This window comes from Bubalus kerabau, chromosome 2 (genome assembly GCF_029407905.1).
Source record: "Bubalus kerabau isolate K-KA32 ecotype Philippines breed swamp buffalo chromosome 2, PCC_UOA_SB_1v2, whole genome shotgun sequence".
Taxonomy (NCBI): domain Eukaryota; kingdom Metazoa; phylum Chordata; class Mammalia; order Artiodactyla; family Bovidae; genus Bubalus; species Bubalus kerabau.
The window spans coordinates 42,418,450-42,435,318 of record NC_073625.1 but is presented as its reverse complement, the minus strand read 5'-3'; the positions used below and the strand labels follow the sequence as shown (position 1 = coordinate 42,435,318).

Sequence of the window (16,869 nt, the reverse complement as noted above, 5' to 3'; positions counted from 1 at the left end):
TTACTAATTCCTCTTAATTAAAAAAAAAAAAGGTAGGAGGCAGTTATAGTAATTAAAACAATTGCTAAAGAGACTATATAACTTGAATACTGTCAGAAGGAATTTGAATCTATACTTTATATGGCTTCATGATCAATACACTCTGGGATTATCTTGACTCTGCTGTTCTTTCATTTCTCTGGGAGGGCGATCTTCACCCAGATCATAAGCTGGGATGCCTGGGTTCCAGTCTCATTATTAGCAGAGCCATAACTTACAATCTTCTTTGTCTGGAGCAGACCTCAAATCAACTTTGTGATTCATCATGCAACTCTCTGAGAGAGGTACGATCAATAATTGCAACATCTGTTGGTTCCTATTTTCCCTCTTTATAACGGTAACAACGGTGTTCAATTGTTTGGGCCAAGACACTGGAGCCCGCCTCCAGGTCTCACCAGCAGCCATGTGGCTGTGCATCCTCACTGGCCCCCAGGCACTGACTCTCACATCCCCACAGGGATGACTCAGAATGAACACTCTTCAAGGTGCTCGTTAGCTCACGTGGACCTCATCCCACCCACCCAAAGATTCCTCAGAAGAAGCTTTTCTGAGGAAAACACAGGGAGACTTAAAATAAAGGGATCAGAAAGTATGTGTGCGTGTGTGTGTGTGTGTGCCTGCATGCGTGTGTGGTTGTTGCTGAAGTGTAGGGCAGTGATGCTGGAGAAATACAGGAGGACCAGATCACAGAGAGCCTTCAGGATATTGTTAAAAAGTAGATTTAGAGGCACAAGAAATCTCTGGAGCCTTTGAAACAAGGGTGAAAGCCTGATCGGATTAAAATTGTAGAGCTGTAATGAAGAATTTGCAAATTAATGTCCTATACCAAAAACACTTCACGTCCAATAAGAAATGCTGAGTTAACAACAACAAAAAAAGGAATCACTCAGATTGTCTCATATACTAAGCCTCATTTTACCCAAATACACTCCAATTAATCCTCGTAATAGACTGAATAGTAACATAAAAATCATGAGAATATTATGATTAGAGTATATCACAGATATATAAGCAGACATTAACAGGGTATCTATTTATTTGTTTTCCACCAGATAAAAGAAAATTATTATTCTGAAGGATGATAGTACTGGAGAAAAACGTTCACATATTTTACAAGAACATCCAGAAAAGAGATTTTTAGTTTGTCATTTTCACTGCTAAAAGGAGTGAAAAAGAGAAATGAAGTTATTCCTTCAACTAAAGCAATCTTAAATATGTCATTGTGATGCAAATAGCATGTAACATAAAGCTAAAATTGGGTCAGAACAAGTCATAAATGGCTTTTATATGGATTCTAGAAAATTGTGCCAGAAAAAAGGATGGCTGTTTGCTTGGCTGGAAGGATAGACTATAGATTGCTAAACCCTATTTTTAGTGTACTGAATACACGATGACGTGGATATAAATAGTAGATCAATCCACAAATACTTCTACAGTTTATCAGAGGATCCTGCTTATTTGACAGGCTTCCCAAGTGGCACCAGTGGTAAAGAACCTGCCTGCCAGTGCAGGAAACATAAGGGATGTGGATTTGACCCCTGGGTCGGGATGATCCTCAGAGGAGGGCATGGCAACTCAGTCCAGGATTCTTGCCTGGAGAATCCCATGGACAGAGGAGCCTGGTGGGCTGCAGTCCATGGGGTCGCTCACAGAAATTACCACTGTATGCTTTGCATGATATATTAACTTAATGCAACTAAGATCTTCTAATTCTTACAGATCTTAAAAAAAAAATAACATATGAATTAGCCCTTACAAAAAGTACACATAACTATATGAGATCACTTTTTCCAATGTCAGAAACCTACAAAGAGTTGTGAAATGCTTTTTATATGTACATCTGCACGACAAAGCTGTAAAGATTTTCCTGGGGCTGGCGGGGGATGTGTGTGGAGAATTTCTTACATAAACTTGGATTTTTACTTAAAGCTATGACATTCCCAGATATATGATTAAAGTATCTTGCTTGGATGTCACATGGTGTATACTTTTTCATATGCCTTTCAAACTGACAATTCAAACTACAAAATAGGTGATTTAAACAGGAAAATTGAAGTCCCTGTAAAGTATTATAGTAATAATTGCAATATACAGTGTTCACAAAATATGGTGCTTTCCATTTCCAAAGCACTTTACTAATTAATCTCAGCTTATCTCCTTGACTTTCCATATATTTTTCACTTATTTTGAAACATAACTTGCTTTTCTTTCTGGCATAAACAACTAGTTAGTAATTCTCTCCATCTGCTTCCTCTTTATGAAAATAATGCAAATGCATCGAACCCAAGGGATGTGACCAAATCAGTACTATAACAAATAAATAGAATCATTTGCTGTAATTAAATTATCTAATTTAATCCAATTAGTGCAGCAATTAATTTGGAGAGATTAGTTTAAAAAATTGGTGAATGCTTCTGAAATTAAATATCATCATTATATATCATTGGTGATTTATACTAAGGCTGTTCCATTTTGCATTCAAGACAAGAGAGTAAGTAAGGGAAACAAAATTGTCCATTATAAACCTAAAAATGTATGCTAAATCAGAAAGAAAAGATTAAGAATCTTAGAAAAAACAACAAGAATTTGTAAAATATGTTTCTTTCATTCTTTAGCATTTGAATTAAGCTTTATTTCCATAATTTGAATTCCCTTATGTCATGATTAATACAGCTCATTTGAATTCCCATGAAAAATCTTATAAATCCTGAGATTATGAATGAGAACATTTTCACAGTTTCTTTGCCTTCTATATACAGGCCACATAAGTAGCCAAGATTTAAGATTTAGGATTATAAACTGAAATGGCCTTCAGGAGGTAAGCAGGTCTTGGGGTTCTGGTCAATGGGGTTCACTCCTCTTCTGCACAGGGCAGCCACCAGCCAGCTATTCCTGCGGATGTCAGGCATGACTGCAGACCCAGCATTGCCAAGCCTTCCTGCTTTTAAAATAAACTAGAATCTATGTTTTCTATATGGAAATCTATGAGCTAAAAAGGAGATTGGCTCTGCAAAAGACCCTTTGAGGAGGATGAAAAGACAAGCTACAGATGGATAGAAAATATTTTCAAACCACATACCCAACAAAAGATTAGTATCCAGACTACAGAACAAATGCTCACAACTCAACAGGAAAAAAAAAAAATAGAAAATGGGCAAAATATGTGAACTAACATTTCACTGGAGATTTAATACAAATGGCGAATGAGCAGGTAAGATGACATTTACCATCATTAGCCATTAAGAAATGCAATTTAAGACCATAATAAGATATCAATGGCTACTTATCAAAATAGTTCATTAAAAAAAAAGTCAACACCAAATGCTGGCAAGCATGCTGAGAAACTGCATCACATATATGTTGTTTTGGGGACATAAGATGGTACAGCTGCTCTGGAAATCTGTTTGGCAGTTTCTTATAAAACTGACGTGCTATCATATGATCCAGCAATTACTCTCCCAGGACTTTATTCAAGAGAAATGAAAACCCATATTCATGGGAAAAACTCTTCATTTCACAATGTCAATAACAATTTTGTTCTTAAGAGCAAAAATTGGAAGCATACCCAGTGTCATTCAACAGCCAATGGTTAAACAGTGATACATCCCTGCTGTGGAGAATCCTATGGCAATGAAAAAGAACCAAGTACTGATACACACAACCACTCGGATGGTTCACAGAGGAGTTGTGCTAAGGGGAAAAGCTGGTCACAAGAGGTAACACAGTGTACGTTCTGTGTGTGTGGTACTCTTGAAATAACAAGCTGACCAAGTGAAGACTAGCCCAGGAGAGCATTGCGGGCAGCCTTGCGGGGGGCACTGCTGTGTGCATTGACTGTAGGACTCCACACAGGTGACGCAACTGTGCAGACACACACTCACACACACACACACACACACACGTGCACGAGAGCACCCAGGTAAAACTGGTGAAGTTTGAATAAGCTCTGTGGACTGTCCCAAAGTCACTTCTCCAGTTTTAAGATTATCCCACAATTAGGGAAATCAGGTGAAGGTACAAGGCCTCCTTGTAGCTTTTACTACAGTTTCCTGAAAATTTATGATCATTTCAAAATAAAGTTTCTTTTTGTTGTTGGTGGTATTCTTGTTAAAAAAGAGACTGGCAACCCAGAGACAATGTGGAGGATACACGATAGGTGTGCCAGTCTTTAGAGGGTCACCTGTGAAGCAGGTAGGTGTGAGTGCACCAGCTTCTTACCTGAACCTGAGTGCTTGAGAGCCCCCTGAATAACTGAATGAAAATGGGCATCTCCCCTCCTCCCTCCGTCGAAATAAACAGGCAGAAACCACGCTTCTCCTCACCTTTCCCATGAACGCACAAACTACTTCCCTTAAAATCAACATAAATTATCAGCACTAACACCATTGATCAACATCAGTTCATTTACCTCTGAATTTCTTCTTCAGTGAGGCAGGGTTATCAATCTGGACAGACTGTCACCCTGAAAGCTGAAAGTCAAGTTCAATTTTACAATTCTGTGATTCTATGAAAGGACTTCATCTGAAAATATTTTCAGTATTCTCCTGTCACCGTTAAAAATGTGTTTTAAATAAAATGATGAGGCTTAAGGAATGTGCGTCTTTTCTGAATTCCCCTTGATGTTCTGAGTACTTCATGGTTTTTAAGTCCAGACTCCCCTATCTATCTTTATATCAGGGCTAATTAATTTAACTGGCTGACTTAGTTGCCTTGTGTATAGAATGGAAGGTTTTAATTTAATTCATAAAGGAGCTACCATGATTAATTAGTTTAATCTTTAGAGCTTCTGACTGAAGTTACTCAGTAGCAAACATTTGATCATATAAGATAATTAAATTACGAGGAAATAGTAATAGCAATTTACTCTCCTAACAACTACTGGAATTAGGTACCTGTGTTGACACACAACACCAACAGTCCCACAATTCTGTACAGTTTCAGAGTGTTTTTATCCAATTATATGGGAAGATTACGTTATTTTATAAAATTTAATAAAAATGTGTGTAATATGTTGGGCTTCTAAAAGGTAAGTGATGGAAATGCTAAGCTATACCCTGCTCTTTCAAGTCTGCTATAACCTGTAGGGTGTTTCCCATTCACTTTTTGAAATAAAAGGACAAACCTGTAGTCATTTTGCACAGTAAGTACATCCCTTTAGTTAATTGATTATGCTCTGTAACTATATGCTGAACCCATTTATAAAGGATTTTACTTCCCACTGCGTTTACAGCACAACTGAACCAAGCTATATCTTGCTTCCCATATTTTACCAGATTCTTTTTTTCTGGTTACTTAAGAAATTACGTATGTAAATGATGTGATAAATAATTGATGAACCTCCTAGCTTTGCTTCTAGTCACCAGTGATGCCATTCTTCCCAATGTATCTAGATAGCAGTTCTCTTCCCAGCAAGATTTTCCTTGGCATTTTAAAAGATATTTTAGCTCCTGCAGTGACAAAGGCCTATTTAGAAACTGCAAGCATAATTTACTTACCTGATTTATGAAGCAATTTGTACAACCTACTATATTCATGCTAGATGGGAATGGATCTTTGTTAAGAAAACAAGGTTCTTTAACAATCGCAAAACTTCATATTGTTGCATTTTATGATGAAACAAAGCAGATAGGGGCAATTATCCTTTGTGTTTTATTAAACCTTGATAGAACTGTTAGAGGTTAATGGAGCTATTATTTTTTCCACTGTCAAAACCTGCTTTAAAGCAAGATCAAGAGCACTCAGTGCCAGAAATCCAGCATAGAGCACAGCAGACGTGCCTTGTTTTAGCAGTTTTACAAATCACTTTGGTCTACCACCATTCAAATAAATCACCCATTAATACTACAGCAATAAAGTCCCCTAAAAACAAATGATGACGGGTGACATTTCTAGCAATGTAGTAACAAGCTTAGTGACCATAAAAATATTATTGTAAAACAAAATGTGTGCTCTTTTTTGTAAGTGGATAAAGCAAATCCTGTTAATTTTTGAAGACTATTCATGTGGGGATTCATAAAACAATAATGTATCCAGTTACCTGGGGAAGTGTGGTCTGATGAAAATTCTGGCTGCAAGTTAATTCTAGAATAAAGTTTCCGAGGTGGAAACCACACAAAGCATCATTTATAGCTGATGAGATTGAGGGTTGTGGTGTGACTTCTGCTCCCTGAGAAGCCTGTCTTAGCAGCCCTATTAAGGGAGTCACTCAAGTTTCTTAACAGCCTCACTCCATTCTCCTCCCCTCATCCCATCTCATGACCACAGCCCTCTTCAAGCTCCAAATCCAGAGAAGCACCTGGAGAGTGGCAGGGCTGGCTTTCTCTGTGGTTCTTCAAATGCCCTTTCTGAAAGCCAGCATGTCCTAGTCATCAACTCAGTAACAAATGGATTCATTCAGCAGTGGCATAGTGGAAAATTAGAGTGTTGTATTTTCTAGCCTACTCGAGCACAGAATCCAGGCTGACAATGAGGTTTTACTACCAGACGCTGTCACCTTGTTACAAAAACTTGAAAAAGACTCATTCCTCATGGTTTAAATGTTTCCTTCCGTGCAGCAGGCATAGGGATTCTAAGACTATGGTATTTTATTTTAACTGAGCAGTTATTTAATTAGTTGTGCCTCACTCATATACTACATATAATTTTGGTAATAAGAATGATTTTCTCTTAACCATTGCCAAGCACATGTCTATAAATGAGAGATTTGAGGGAATCAGTCACTGACAAGGTGCAATATAGAAAACACAGTGTCTTGGAAAACATGGCGTCTTGACTTGCAAAGGACCTAATTTAATGTTGTTTAACATCCTGTCTATGGATTCTTACATTTTATGGGTTGACCTACTACTATTCTGAAAGCTAATAAATTTCTATTTTTACTCAATGCTCAATAAGTGTTGCTATCTTTCTTATAACTCTCCTGGTCTGATAAACATTTACATGGCTTGAATGACCAGGAGACTCATTTCCTCTAGGAAAAGAATGTATTTTTAACATCTCCATGACAGCTGTCGGTCTTTCCTCAAGGTTTTCATGCTGAAGGCATGAAGATGACATGGAGCACAAAGACCTCACTGAAGGAGAGTGTGACGTTACCTTGACATGCCTCTTCAGGCCTCCACACAACTAGGAAAGTCAGTCATTCAATGGACAAGTATTTATTGAGCAACTGCTGTGTGCCCGAGCCTCTCTGCAGGGCACTTGGTAGATCTCAGTGAAGAGAGCAGACAAAAATATCCTCCTTCAAAGAGTCAGTATTCTAATGGGGGGATTGGAAGAGAGAGAAAGCAAGTGATAATCTATATGCATTTAATATACTATTATAATGATATATTATATAATATACATATTATATCATATTTAATATATTTATATATAATTTATATAAAATGTAGAATATACATATTATACATAATATATCAATACTATATTAATATATAATATTCCTCACATATACCTCCACATATTCATATAAATGCATATGTTAAATATGTACATATAAACACATAAAAATAAGACTGATATGTATGATGTGTGTGTGTGTATATGCTCAGTCATGTCCAACTCTTTGCAACTCTATGGGTTGTAGCCCACTAGGCTCCTCTGTCCATGGGATTTCCAGGCAAGAATATTGGAGTGGAGTGGCCATTCCCTTCTCCAGGGGATCTTCCCGATCCAGGGATTGAACCCACGTCTCCTGCACTGGCGGACAGATTCTTTACCGCAGCACTACCTGGAAGCCCATATGTATGACATACTGTGATACATGATACAGAGAAAAGCAGAACAGGTAACCAGAGGGGTAAAGTGATCCCTGGGCAACGTGTGCAAAAGGTATGCAAGGTGACCAGTGAGAGCCTAGGGAGCAGGTAAGCTCTGAGAAATGATGTGAAGGAAGGGAGAGAGAAGGCGCCTGGGGGAAACCACCTCAGACTGAGGAGACAGAGGAACGAAGACTGAGGCGGGAGCTTTAAGAACTAGCCCCAAAGCTAGTGGACAAGGGCTGGGGGAGAACAGATGGGGAGCAGGGGTGAGGCGGTCCTGTGGGTCTCTGTAAGGGACGTGGGCTCACTTGGGTGGTGATGGGAAAGCTTCAAGGGTTCTGAGCAGAAGAGTGATGAGATTCCACAGATGTGTCCTTCCGATCACTCTGGATGAAGTGTGGGGTCTTGACTGCAGGGAAACGGGCAGAGATAGGAATCTGGGGTGAGATGGTGAGTAATGCACCTGAGAACAGCGGTGGTTTGGGGTGAAGAGATGTGGTTGGCTTCTGACGTAGCTGGGGCAGCAGGCTGGCAGGGCAGGGATGGCGCCGGGCTCTGGGTCTTCAACAGGGAAGAGAAGTGGCCTTTGTTCAGAAGGAGAGAGATGCTTATTACACTTGCGTGTGCAAATGTTGGGCGGGCAGGTGGATGTACCAGTGTGGAAATGGAGAGAGAGGTCTAGGGCCATTAATCAGAGATGCTTCATTCTGCTCCAGCAGTGGATCACACTGAAACTGCTTTCCAAATGGTGACTATTATTGGGATGCTTTGCCTTTTGTTTATCTCTCCTTTTACCCCTATCAAAAAGGGATTAATGGTTTCTTTGTTTCCCATTCCTTAGCTTGCACTAATCCCTGTTTACAGAGAAAGGATTAAAAGGAGAGTCTTTTTCTGGGCGGAGTCCATTTTTGTGTGTGATTATGTTGCTAAGTGTGGAGGCTGACAGGAATGGAAGAAATTATGAAAGACAAGATTAACTCTTTTTTTTTTTTTCCATTTAACACCCTGGAATGTAAGTAAAAAGGGAATATTACATACTAATATATTCCGTTTGCTCTTAAATTATCCCAAACATAAGAAGACAACAACTGAATGTAGTGATTTTAGTGATGAGTGGATAATGCAGTGTGACCCAGCGCAGCTAGGATGGTCATTTATAAGGACGTATTTTAGAAAGTGGATTAATGAGCCACACCGTGTTAAGAAGCTAAATCAAACATTACATTGTTACAACTGCATCTTTAACTGTACAATGTAGCTAAGGCATCATTTACACTGTTGCCGAAAAAATGGAACTACGAAACTTGTAAAATATGCCCTTCCAAATAACTGTGTCTGAGGCAAAAGAGAAAGACAACATATTATAAAAGACAATATTTGATCAATTGCCTTTCATTAACAGGACTATTTGGCAATTTTGAATAAATATCATTCTGTTTCACTTCAGATATTTTTTCAGAGGTGGAAGAAAATTGATTGCCCATGGAAACAAAGACAATGAAATAAATGGCTTACAGTCAAAAGTAGAAGAATTTTAGGGTCATTTATTTCATAGTATGCTGTTGTTATTTTTTTCCCAAGCATTTATAACACAATGCATTATATTTTCCCATTTTTCCACCATGTTTCAATCAGCTTTACATTAAATAATGGCTCTGAACCAAATGTCCTATCCTGTTTGGGTATAAACTGTTGTAACTGCAGATGCTTAATACACAGCATGTGCCATCAATTCTTCTGACTGAGTTACAACAAATCAATAGTGGATTTGTAAAGTCATTTGTCTTCAACTTTACACAGAGAGAACAATCTCTAGCTGAAAAATAACAACCAAAGCTTTTGTTTGTCCTTCTCCCTACAGAGTTTTACATTTTTGAGTTAGAAGGGCAGTAATGGATTACCTACCCTCCTGACTCTCACACTTAGGGCTGCTAACATTGTATTCTGTTGCATTGTATTCTGTAGACAAGAATGGCAAGAAGAAAAGGAAGAGGAAAGTAAGTCTACAGCTGCTGCTGCTTCTAAATCACTTCAGTCGTGTCAGACTCTGTGCGACCCCATAGACGGCAGCCCACCAGGCTCCCCAGACCCTGGGATTCTCCAGGCAAGAACACTGGAGTGGGTTGCCATTTCCTTCTCCAATGCATGAAAGTGAAAGATGAAAGTGAAGTCGCTCACTCCTGTCCAACTCTTAGCGACCCCATGGACTGCAGCCTACCAGGCTCCTCTGTCCATGTAATTCTCCAGGCAAGAATACTGGAGTGGGTTGCCATTTCCTTCTCCTGGGGATCTTCCCGATCCAGCGATCAAACCTGGGTCTCCAGCATTGCAGGCAGATTCTTCACCCTCTGAGCCTCCATGGAAGCCCAGAAATATAGAGGCCATGGCTTATTGAATGGCTTGAAAAAATAATGAGACAAGTACCAAAGACACAACGTTTAATATAAATACTGAATGTAAATAAATCAGATAATCTGTATATAAATGACTTAATAAGAGTGTCAGCAACTGACATGCCTTCAGGAAGCCTCACCATATCTATAATATGCATGCATCATCTTTGTGCGCCCCCTTCTATTCCATCACAAAGGGAAGGGGGTCACTGCTTCCTAGGAAAAGGTTGTATCCTGGATGGGGCTTTATGGGCTCTGTGTCCTGGGCTCACCTCCTGTGAGAAGTCAAACTATTTGCTAAGATCTTAGAAAACAAGGTCAGTGCTCTGGGCCCTACCTCCTTCTCTGGCAAGTAAGATCCAGGTTGTTTGAATTCTTGGCTGACCTACTATGTACAACCGTCCCTTCTTCTCTTTATGTACAGCAAATTCCTAACGGATGTGGTTGCAGAATGCCCACTCCCTGCCCTATACTGGAACAGGCAGTTACAAACACCATGCTTCATCTACTCAACAAGAATCATTACCATTTTACTTTTATAAATGATGCAACTTGGATTTGAATACAATCAACACTCTCACAGCTATTGAATCCTTGTCTCTCCAGCTTCAAAGTCTGTGTCCTCTTTTCTCTGAAGCACTTAATTTAGTTTCCTCAGACACACCTTCCGCGTGAATAACATATTACCATTTATTACAAGGCTGATCTTAGAAGGCTTGCAGTTTCCTCAATTCTTCATTTCCTCTAATGATTAATTTTCAAGTCTAACAGAAAACGTGGCGTAATACTGCTGAGAGATAGGACGGAACGCTTTCTAATACCACTGAATTATGACTCATTTGTCAATTTGTATTCAGATAAGGATGCAGACATACTTATTTTCTTTTGCACATTCAAGCTCCTGCTTGAATGTGGCACTAAGAGATGCATTTGATGTCTGCCTGTTCTGACCTCAGACCTCCTCATGTCGATTTGATGGAAGGGTTCACTCAGTACATAGTTCTCTGTTCCTAGAATGGGCCGCTTCTGCAAGGTTTTTGTCCATAAAAAAAGTCAACTGCAAAATAATTATAAACACCACATCCCCCATTTTAGGAAACATTCTGAACTAAAAACTAACAACAGCAAAATACTAAACCTTTATTTTGAAATAATTACTTGCTTTCTTCTTGCCCTCTGGTAGTTTTCTTCCTTCATTAAGCCTGGTTCAATTTGAATAATACTGCCCAATAATTATCAAACAGGGAGTATATCCTTGAGTATATACTAGAATGGAAAGAGAAACTGGGATCAAAACACCTGAGGGTGGAACGGCTACTTAATAGGGAACTCTGGAAGGTCCAGTCTCAGACAGTGGCCCATGAGGGCAGAGGGCACAGGCAGGCAGGAGATACATTTAGAATTAAGATGATCACACGCTCTCTCCAAATAGAGTGGAGTTAATGCAGACTCTCTCTCCCAGAAAATACTTTTGACAGTAGGAAAGCAGAAGGAGATGCAGGGAGAAGGCAGTTTAGAGAAGCACTTCTCCAGAAGCACTCCCCTCTAATGGACACATCCATCCTCATACAGAGACAGGGTGACTTACAGACAGAGTTCTTATGGCTGCTGTCCTTGCTGGGCATCACCTTGACTCCTCTTGACTTCAATTCAATTGCCTTTTTCACTGGAAGAAACAAAAGAAAAATTATTAGCTAAGACTCGGAGCAATATCGTGAAACTGCATTTTATCTTCACAGCATCTCCAGTCATAACTGCTTTCTTACCAACCCCTGGAATATGGGACATGTTCTAAGGGGTGAATGATGCAAACTAAACCAAGTATAAGAGCTTGTGAATAATTAATGCAAGGCTATCCACCAGCAAGATCGTATCTTATAATCACAGTGTTAGAAGCAAAAATAATATGTGGTAAGATTATTATCTACATCCAAACCTGCTTGCCACCACTTTCTAATTCTGTTACATTCATGAAAAATTTTGAGGACAGATAAAAGGTATTTGTTTATTCATCTAGTCCTTCAATCACTCAAAATTTAACAAATATTCATTGGTGGGGAGCTAGTATGAGGAAATCCTGCTCTGAGTGCTTGGAATAAAATGCTAAATAAGAGGACACCAGTACTTCCAGACTCGCATAACCTATGGGCAATATAAAAATACATATATGGTATTGATTTCTAAAATTATAGTTTTCAACTGTAAATATCTCTTGATTTTTCTAAGCCCTACATCAAATATTTTAAGAAATTCTACTCCTCTGGTCATTTCTAGGGGGAAAAAAGTGAAAAGTCATTTGTGGGATGAAACTAGAAAATGAAATTTTAATATGAAATAATTTGCTTTAAACATCAAACATATTTTATTAAATTAAAAAATAGCAAATATTTATGATTCACATGCTTACATATGATTTACATATATGGACCTAGAGTACCATAAGGCTCTGGGTTCAAATCTTCGCTCACATCCTGGTATCTATGTTGCCTGTGTAAGTTAACTCAGAGCCTGTCAATTTATCTGTAAAAGGGGTGTGATGGTTAGTTTATATGTCAACTTGACTGGGGCACAGAGTGCCCAGATATCTTGTCAAATGCTTTCCTGGATGTTTCTGTGAAGGTGGTTTTGGAAAGAGAGTAAGTATTAAATCCATAGACTGAGTAGAGCAGCTTGCCCCTCTCCAGGTGGCTGGACCTCCATCTAATCAGCTGAAGATCTGAATAGAAAACAACACTGACACTTTCCTGAGCAGAAGATGATCCTTCCTGCCTGACTGCCTTCCTCCTGGGTTATGCTCTTTGCTTTAGAGCCAATTCATAACCATTACAGAAGCATAATGGCAAGCTGGTATTGAAAGTGAAAGTTGCTCAGTCATGTTTGACTCTGCAACCCCATGGACTATACAGTCCATGGAAATCTCCAGGCCATAATACTGGAGTGGGTAGCCTTTCCCTTCTCCAGGGGATCTTCCCAACCCAGGGATTGAACATGGGTCTCCTGTATTGCAGATGGATTCTTTACCAGCTGAGCCACAGGAGAAGCCCAAGAATACTGGAATGGGTAGCCTATCCCTTCTTCAGTGGATCTTCCAAACCAAAGGATTAAACTAGGGTCTCCTGCATTGCAGGCAGATTCTTTACCAACTGAGCTATCAGGGAAGCCCAAGCTGGTATTATTTCTACCTAAAAGACCACTGGATTATTTGATTATTTTTCAAAATATATTTTCTAATTTTTATTTTTTTTAAATAATGAAACCATAATAACTCATTTGCAGGAGACTTGGAAAATACAGAGCAAAATTACAGATAGTTCTGCTATATATGACAATTATTTTTTTCAGTAGATAAATTAAGATTTTTAGTTGGAGTTTCTTTATCAAACTCTCAAAAATGAACAGTATGAAAACAGAGAGAAGTAGAAGGATACAGTAGACCTGAAAAGCATTATGAACCAATTCAACATGATTAAGATTTATACATGTCCACACAACATCAGGGTACAAATTCTACTCAAGCTCCCATATACTATAAACCAGGAGATATTGGAACATATCTAGACACATAAAAGAAGGTCTAAAAATTTCACGGTCTAAAGGGGTTGAAATCATGCACTCTTTTCTCTTATCACTGTGGAACTTTGTTAGAAATCAGTACATCATGAGAAACACTGGGCTGGAAGAAGCACAAGCTGGAATCAAGATTGAAGGGAGAAATATCAATAACCTCAGATATGCAGATGATACCAACCTTATGGCAGAAAGCAAAGAAGAACTAAAGAGCCAGAGGAGAGTGAAAACATTGGCTTAAAACTCAACATTCAGAAAACTAAGATCACAGCATCTGGTCCCGTCACTTCATGGCAAATAGACAGGGAACAGTGACAGACTTTATTTTGGGGGGCTCCAAAATCACTGCAGATGCTGACTGAAGCCATGTAATTAAAACATGCTTGCTCTTTGGAAGAAAAGTTATGATCAACCTAGACAGCATATTAAAAAGCAAAGACATTACTTTCCCAACAAAGGGTCTGTCTAGTCAAAACTATGGTTTTTCCAGTAGTTATGTATAGATGTGTGAGTTGGACTATAAAGAAAGCTGAGCACTGAAGATCTGATGCTTTTTGAACTGTGGTGCTTGGAGAAGACTCTTGGTAGTTCCTTGGACAACAAGGAAGTCCAACCAGTCCATCCTAAAGGAAATCGGTCCTGAATATTCCTTGGAAGGACTGATGCTGAACCTGAAACTCCAATACTTTGGCCACCTGATGCGAACAACTGACTCATTTGAAAAGACCCTGATGCTGGGAAACATTGATGGCAGGAGGAGAAGGGGACAACAGAGGATGAAATGGTTGGATGGCATCACCAACTCAATGGCCATAAGTTGGAGCAAGCTCCGAGAGTTGGTGATGGACAGGGAGGCCTGGCGTGCTGCAGTCCATGGGGTTGCAAAGAGTTGGACATGACTGAGCGACTGAACTGAACTGATGTTAGAAATCAGTATCAAATGATATTTGAAAAGATCCCACATATTTTCAAGTGCAGTGCGACATTTATCAAGAGAGATCTTCGACTTAGCCATTGAAAGCCTCAAGAAGGTTAAAAGAGTGAAAAAACACAGAAGATGATTACAGAGAAGAAAGCATTTAAATGAGAAATTAATGTCAAAGAAACTTAAAGTATTCTTGATTTTTTAAAAATATTCTTATTTGCATGATCTCTTTGTTTCCATGACTCTGCATGTTTAGCTGAACTGAGGAGTGATGAGTGGAATGTTTCCTTGTTCACATAATACAACAGGGTCTGGCCTTGGATTCCGAATCCTGGTCCCAATCATCTAGTCATGTGGGCTGACAAAACATTTAAACGTTGTATATGTGGGTTGTGAAATCTTTGCACATAAGCATGAGTTCTTCCGCTGTGCATTTCACAAGGGGAATTGGAATGGTGAAGGCTTTATTCACCTTGGGAGCCCACTGAAGAAGTCAGCCCTGTGTGGTCATGTGGTTCTAACCGATCATTCTGAGCAGTGCCACGGCTAGACCGTGGGGCTCCTGGAGTGGACAGCACTCCTGGCGGACATGGGGTGCCCCCCACTGATGGCCCCACATGGAAGGAGTGGCCAGTGGTGGCTGCTTGCTGCCAGTACCCTCAGGGGACCCTCAGGGACAGACTGCCGGGGCCCATGTCTTCAGGGACAGATCATGTCAGGGACCACCCCATGGTCCCTGGGATGGGGTACTCTATCCCCATGGGATGGAGTACAGTTCCAGAACTGTTTCCAATGGCCCTGGTGTCACTGAGGCCATCTGAATGAACCCTCGTGCAGCCCCCTGGCTCCCTCTGCCCCTGTTGCTCCGTCTCCTCCCGTCCACAGGAGTCACTCCACAGGATGTTCCCCAGTAGGCATCCCCACCTCGCTTCCACTGAGGACACCCTTCCAGAGAACTATTCATCTCCCTGCTCCCGCCACGTCTGCCTTTCATGCTCATCCACATCTCCGTGTCCTGGAGACAGACAGCACAGCAAACGGAAGCCACATCAGGAACCCACTGTCCCTGCCGAGGAGGCGTGGTCTCTGCATCAGGTCTCCCCAGAGCAGGGCTTTGCTCTGAACCAGGAAGCCTCGATGTCTCTCCCATGACACCCAACTTTCTGTGCTGAAACAACTCTATCTTGAAGTTACTCAGGAGAGAGAAGACAATTGCACAATAAGTAACGAATGGGGCAATCGATGCAAGATAATAAAGAGCATAAAACTCAAAACAAATGTCACCCAAAATAAACAGATAAAACAAACAGGACTTGATGCTTTCAGAAAATTTAAAAAAAAATGAGTAGCCTTCAGGGTGCAATAATAGTATCTGAATATATAAGACTTTAGTGAGAGTCTAATAAATTTTGTAATTTTGCAAGTAACTGTATGTAGCTGAGTGAAGCTAGGGAATTCACCAGGGAAGTTTATTTGTTTTGTTTTGTTTTGTTTTTCCCAGTATAATGGAAACTGTTGTACTTGCTCCCCTCCTCTGATTTCTGGCTGGTTTTAATACATCCTCTTACTGGACAGCCCTGGTTCTTGGCAATGTTGTAAAGAAACAGAAGAGACCCTCTTCAAAGGGTCTCTCCCATCATCACCCATGAGGCCCCTCCTGTCATCGACCCAGATTCCTCCTCCCTCCCTACCCCTCAGGAGAGATTTCCACTTTACGGAAAGCAGCAGCCGTGAGGAAGAGGGTAGCTCAGGCAGACAGTCGCATCCTCAGAAAGACCAGGGACCCAAAACAAATTCCTCCATAGCCCTGTTCTTTCCCATGAGTGCCTAGACAACTGGTTCTCAAAGCTTGGAAAGAGTGGTAAAACACTCTTCCTGAATCATAAAAGTCCTAAGTTACTAAATGCAGAGGCAGAAGTTGTTGAGAAACCTCACAAACTACGGAGGAAACTGTTTCACATATATATACATATCAACCGCTGACAAATCTAAAGAAACCAGGGTTTGGAATTAAAAATATAAGCCCTGTTTATTGGTCATATTATTAACTCAGAGCATTATTGTAATTTTACTAAAATTTCTTCAGGCTAAAAGATTCCAAGTGGCTTATCAAAAGAATATTTACTATTATTGATAACAATAATAGTGAAATCCTTGGAAAGGCTTTGTATTGCAAGAGCTC

General features: G+C 39.9%; 1 protein-coding gene across 1 annotated transcript in view; it reads right to left on the bottom strand.

Moving 5' to 3' along the window:
• The window catches only part of CSMD1 (CUB and Sushi multiple domains 1), a 1,679,419-nt gene that overhangs the window by 684,382 nt on the left and 978,168 nt on the right, over nucleotides 1-16,869 (bottom strand). Inside the window, exon 6 of the mRNA XM_055567572.1 lies at nucleotides 11,784-11,861. Coding sequence (XP_055423547.1) covers nucleotides 11,784-11,861 — 78 coding nt within the window. The remainder of the gene's footprint in view (nucleotides 1-11,783; nucleotides 11,862-16,869) is intronic.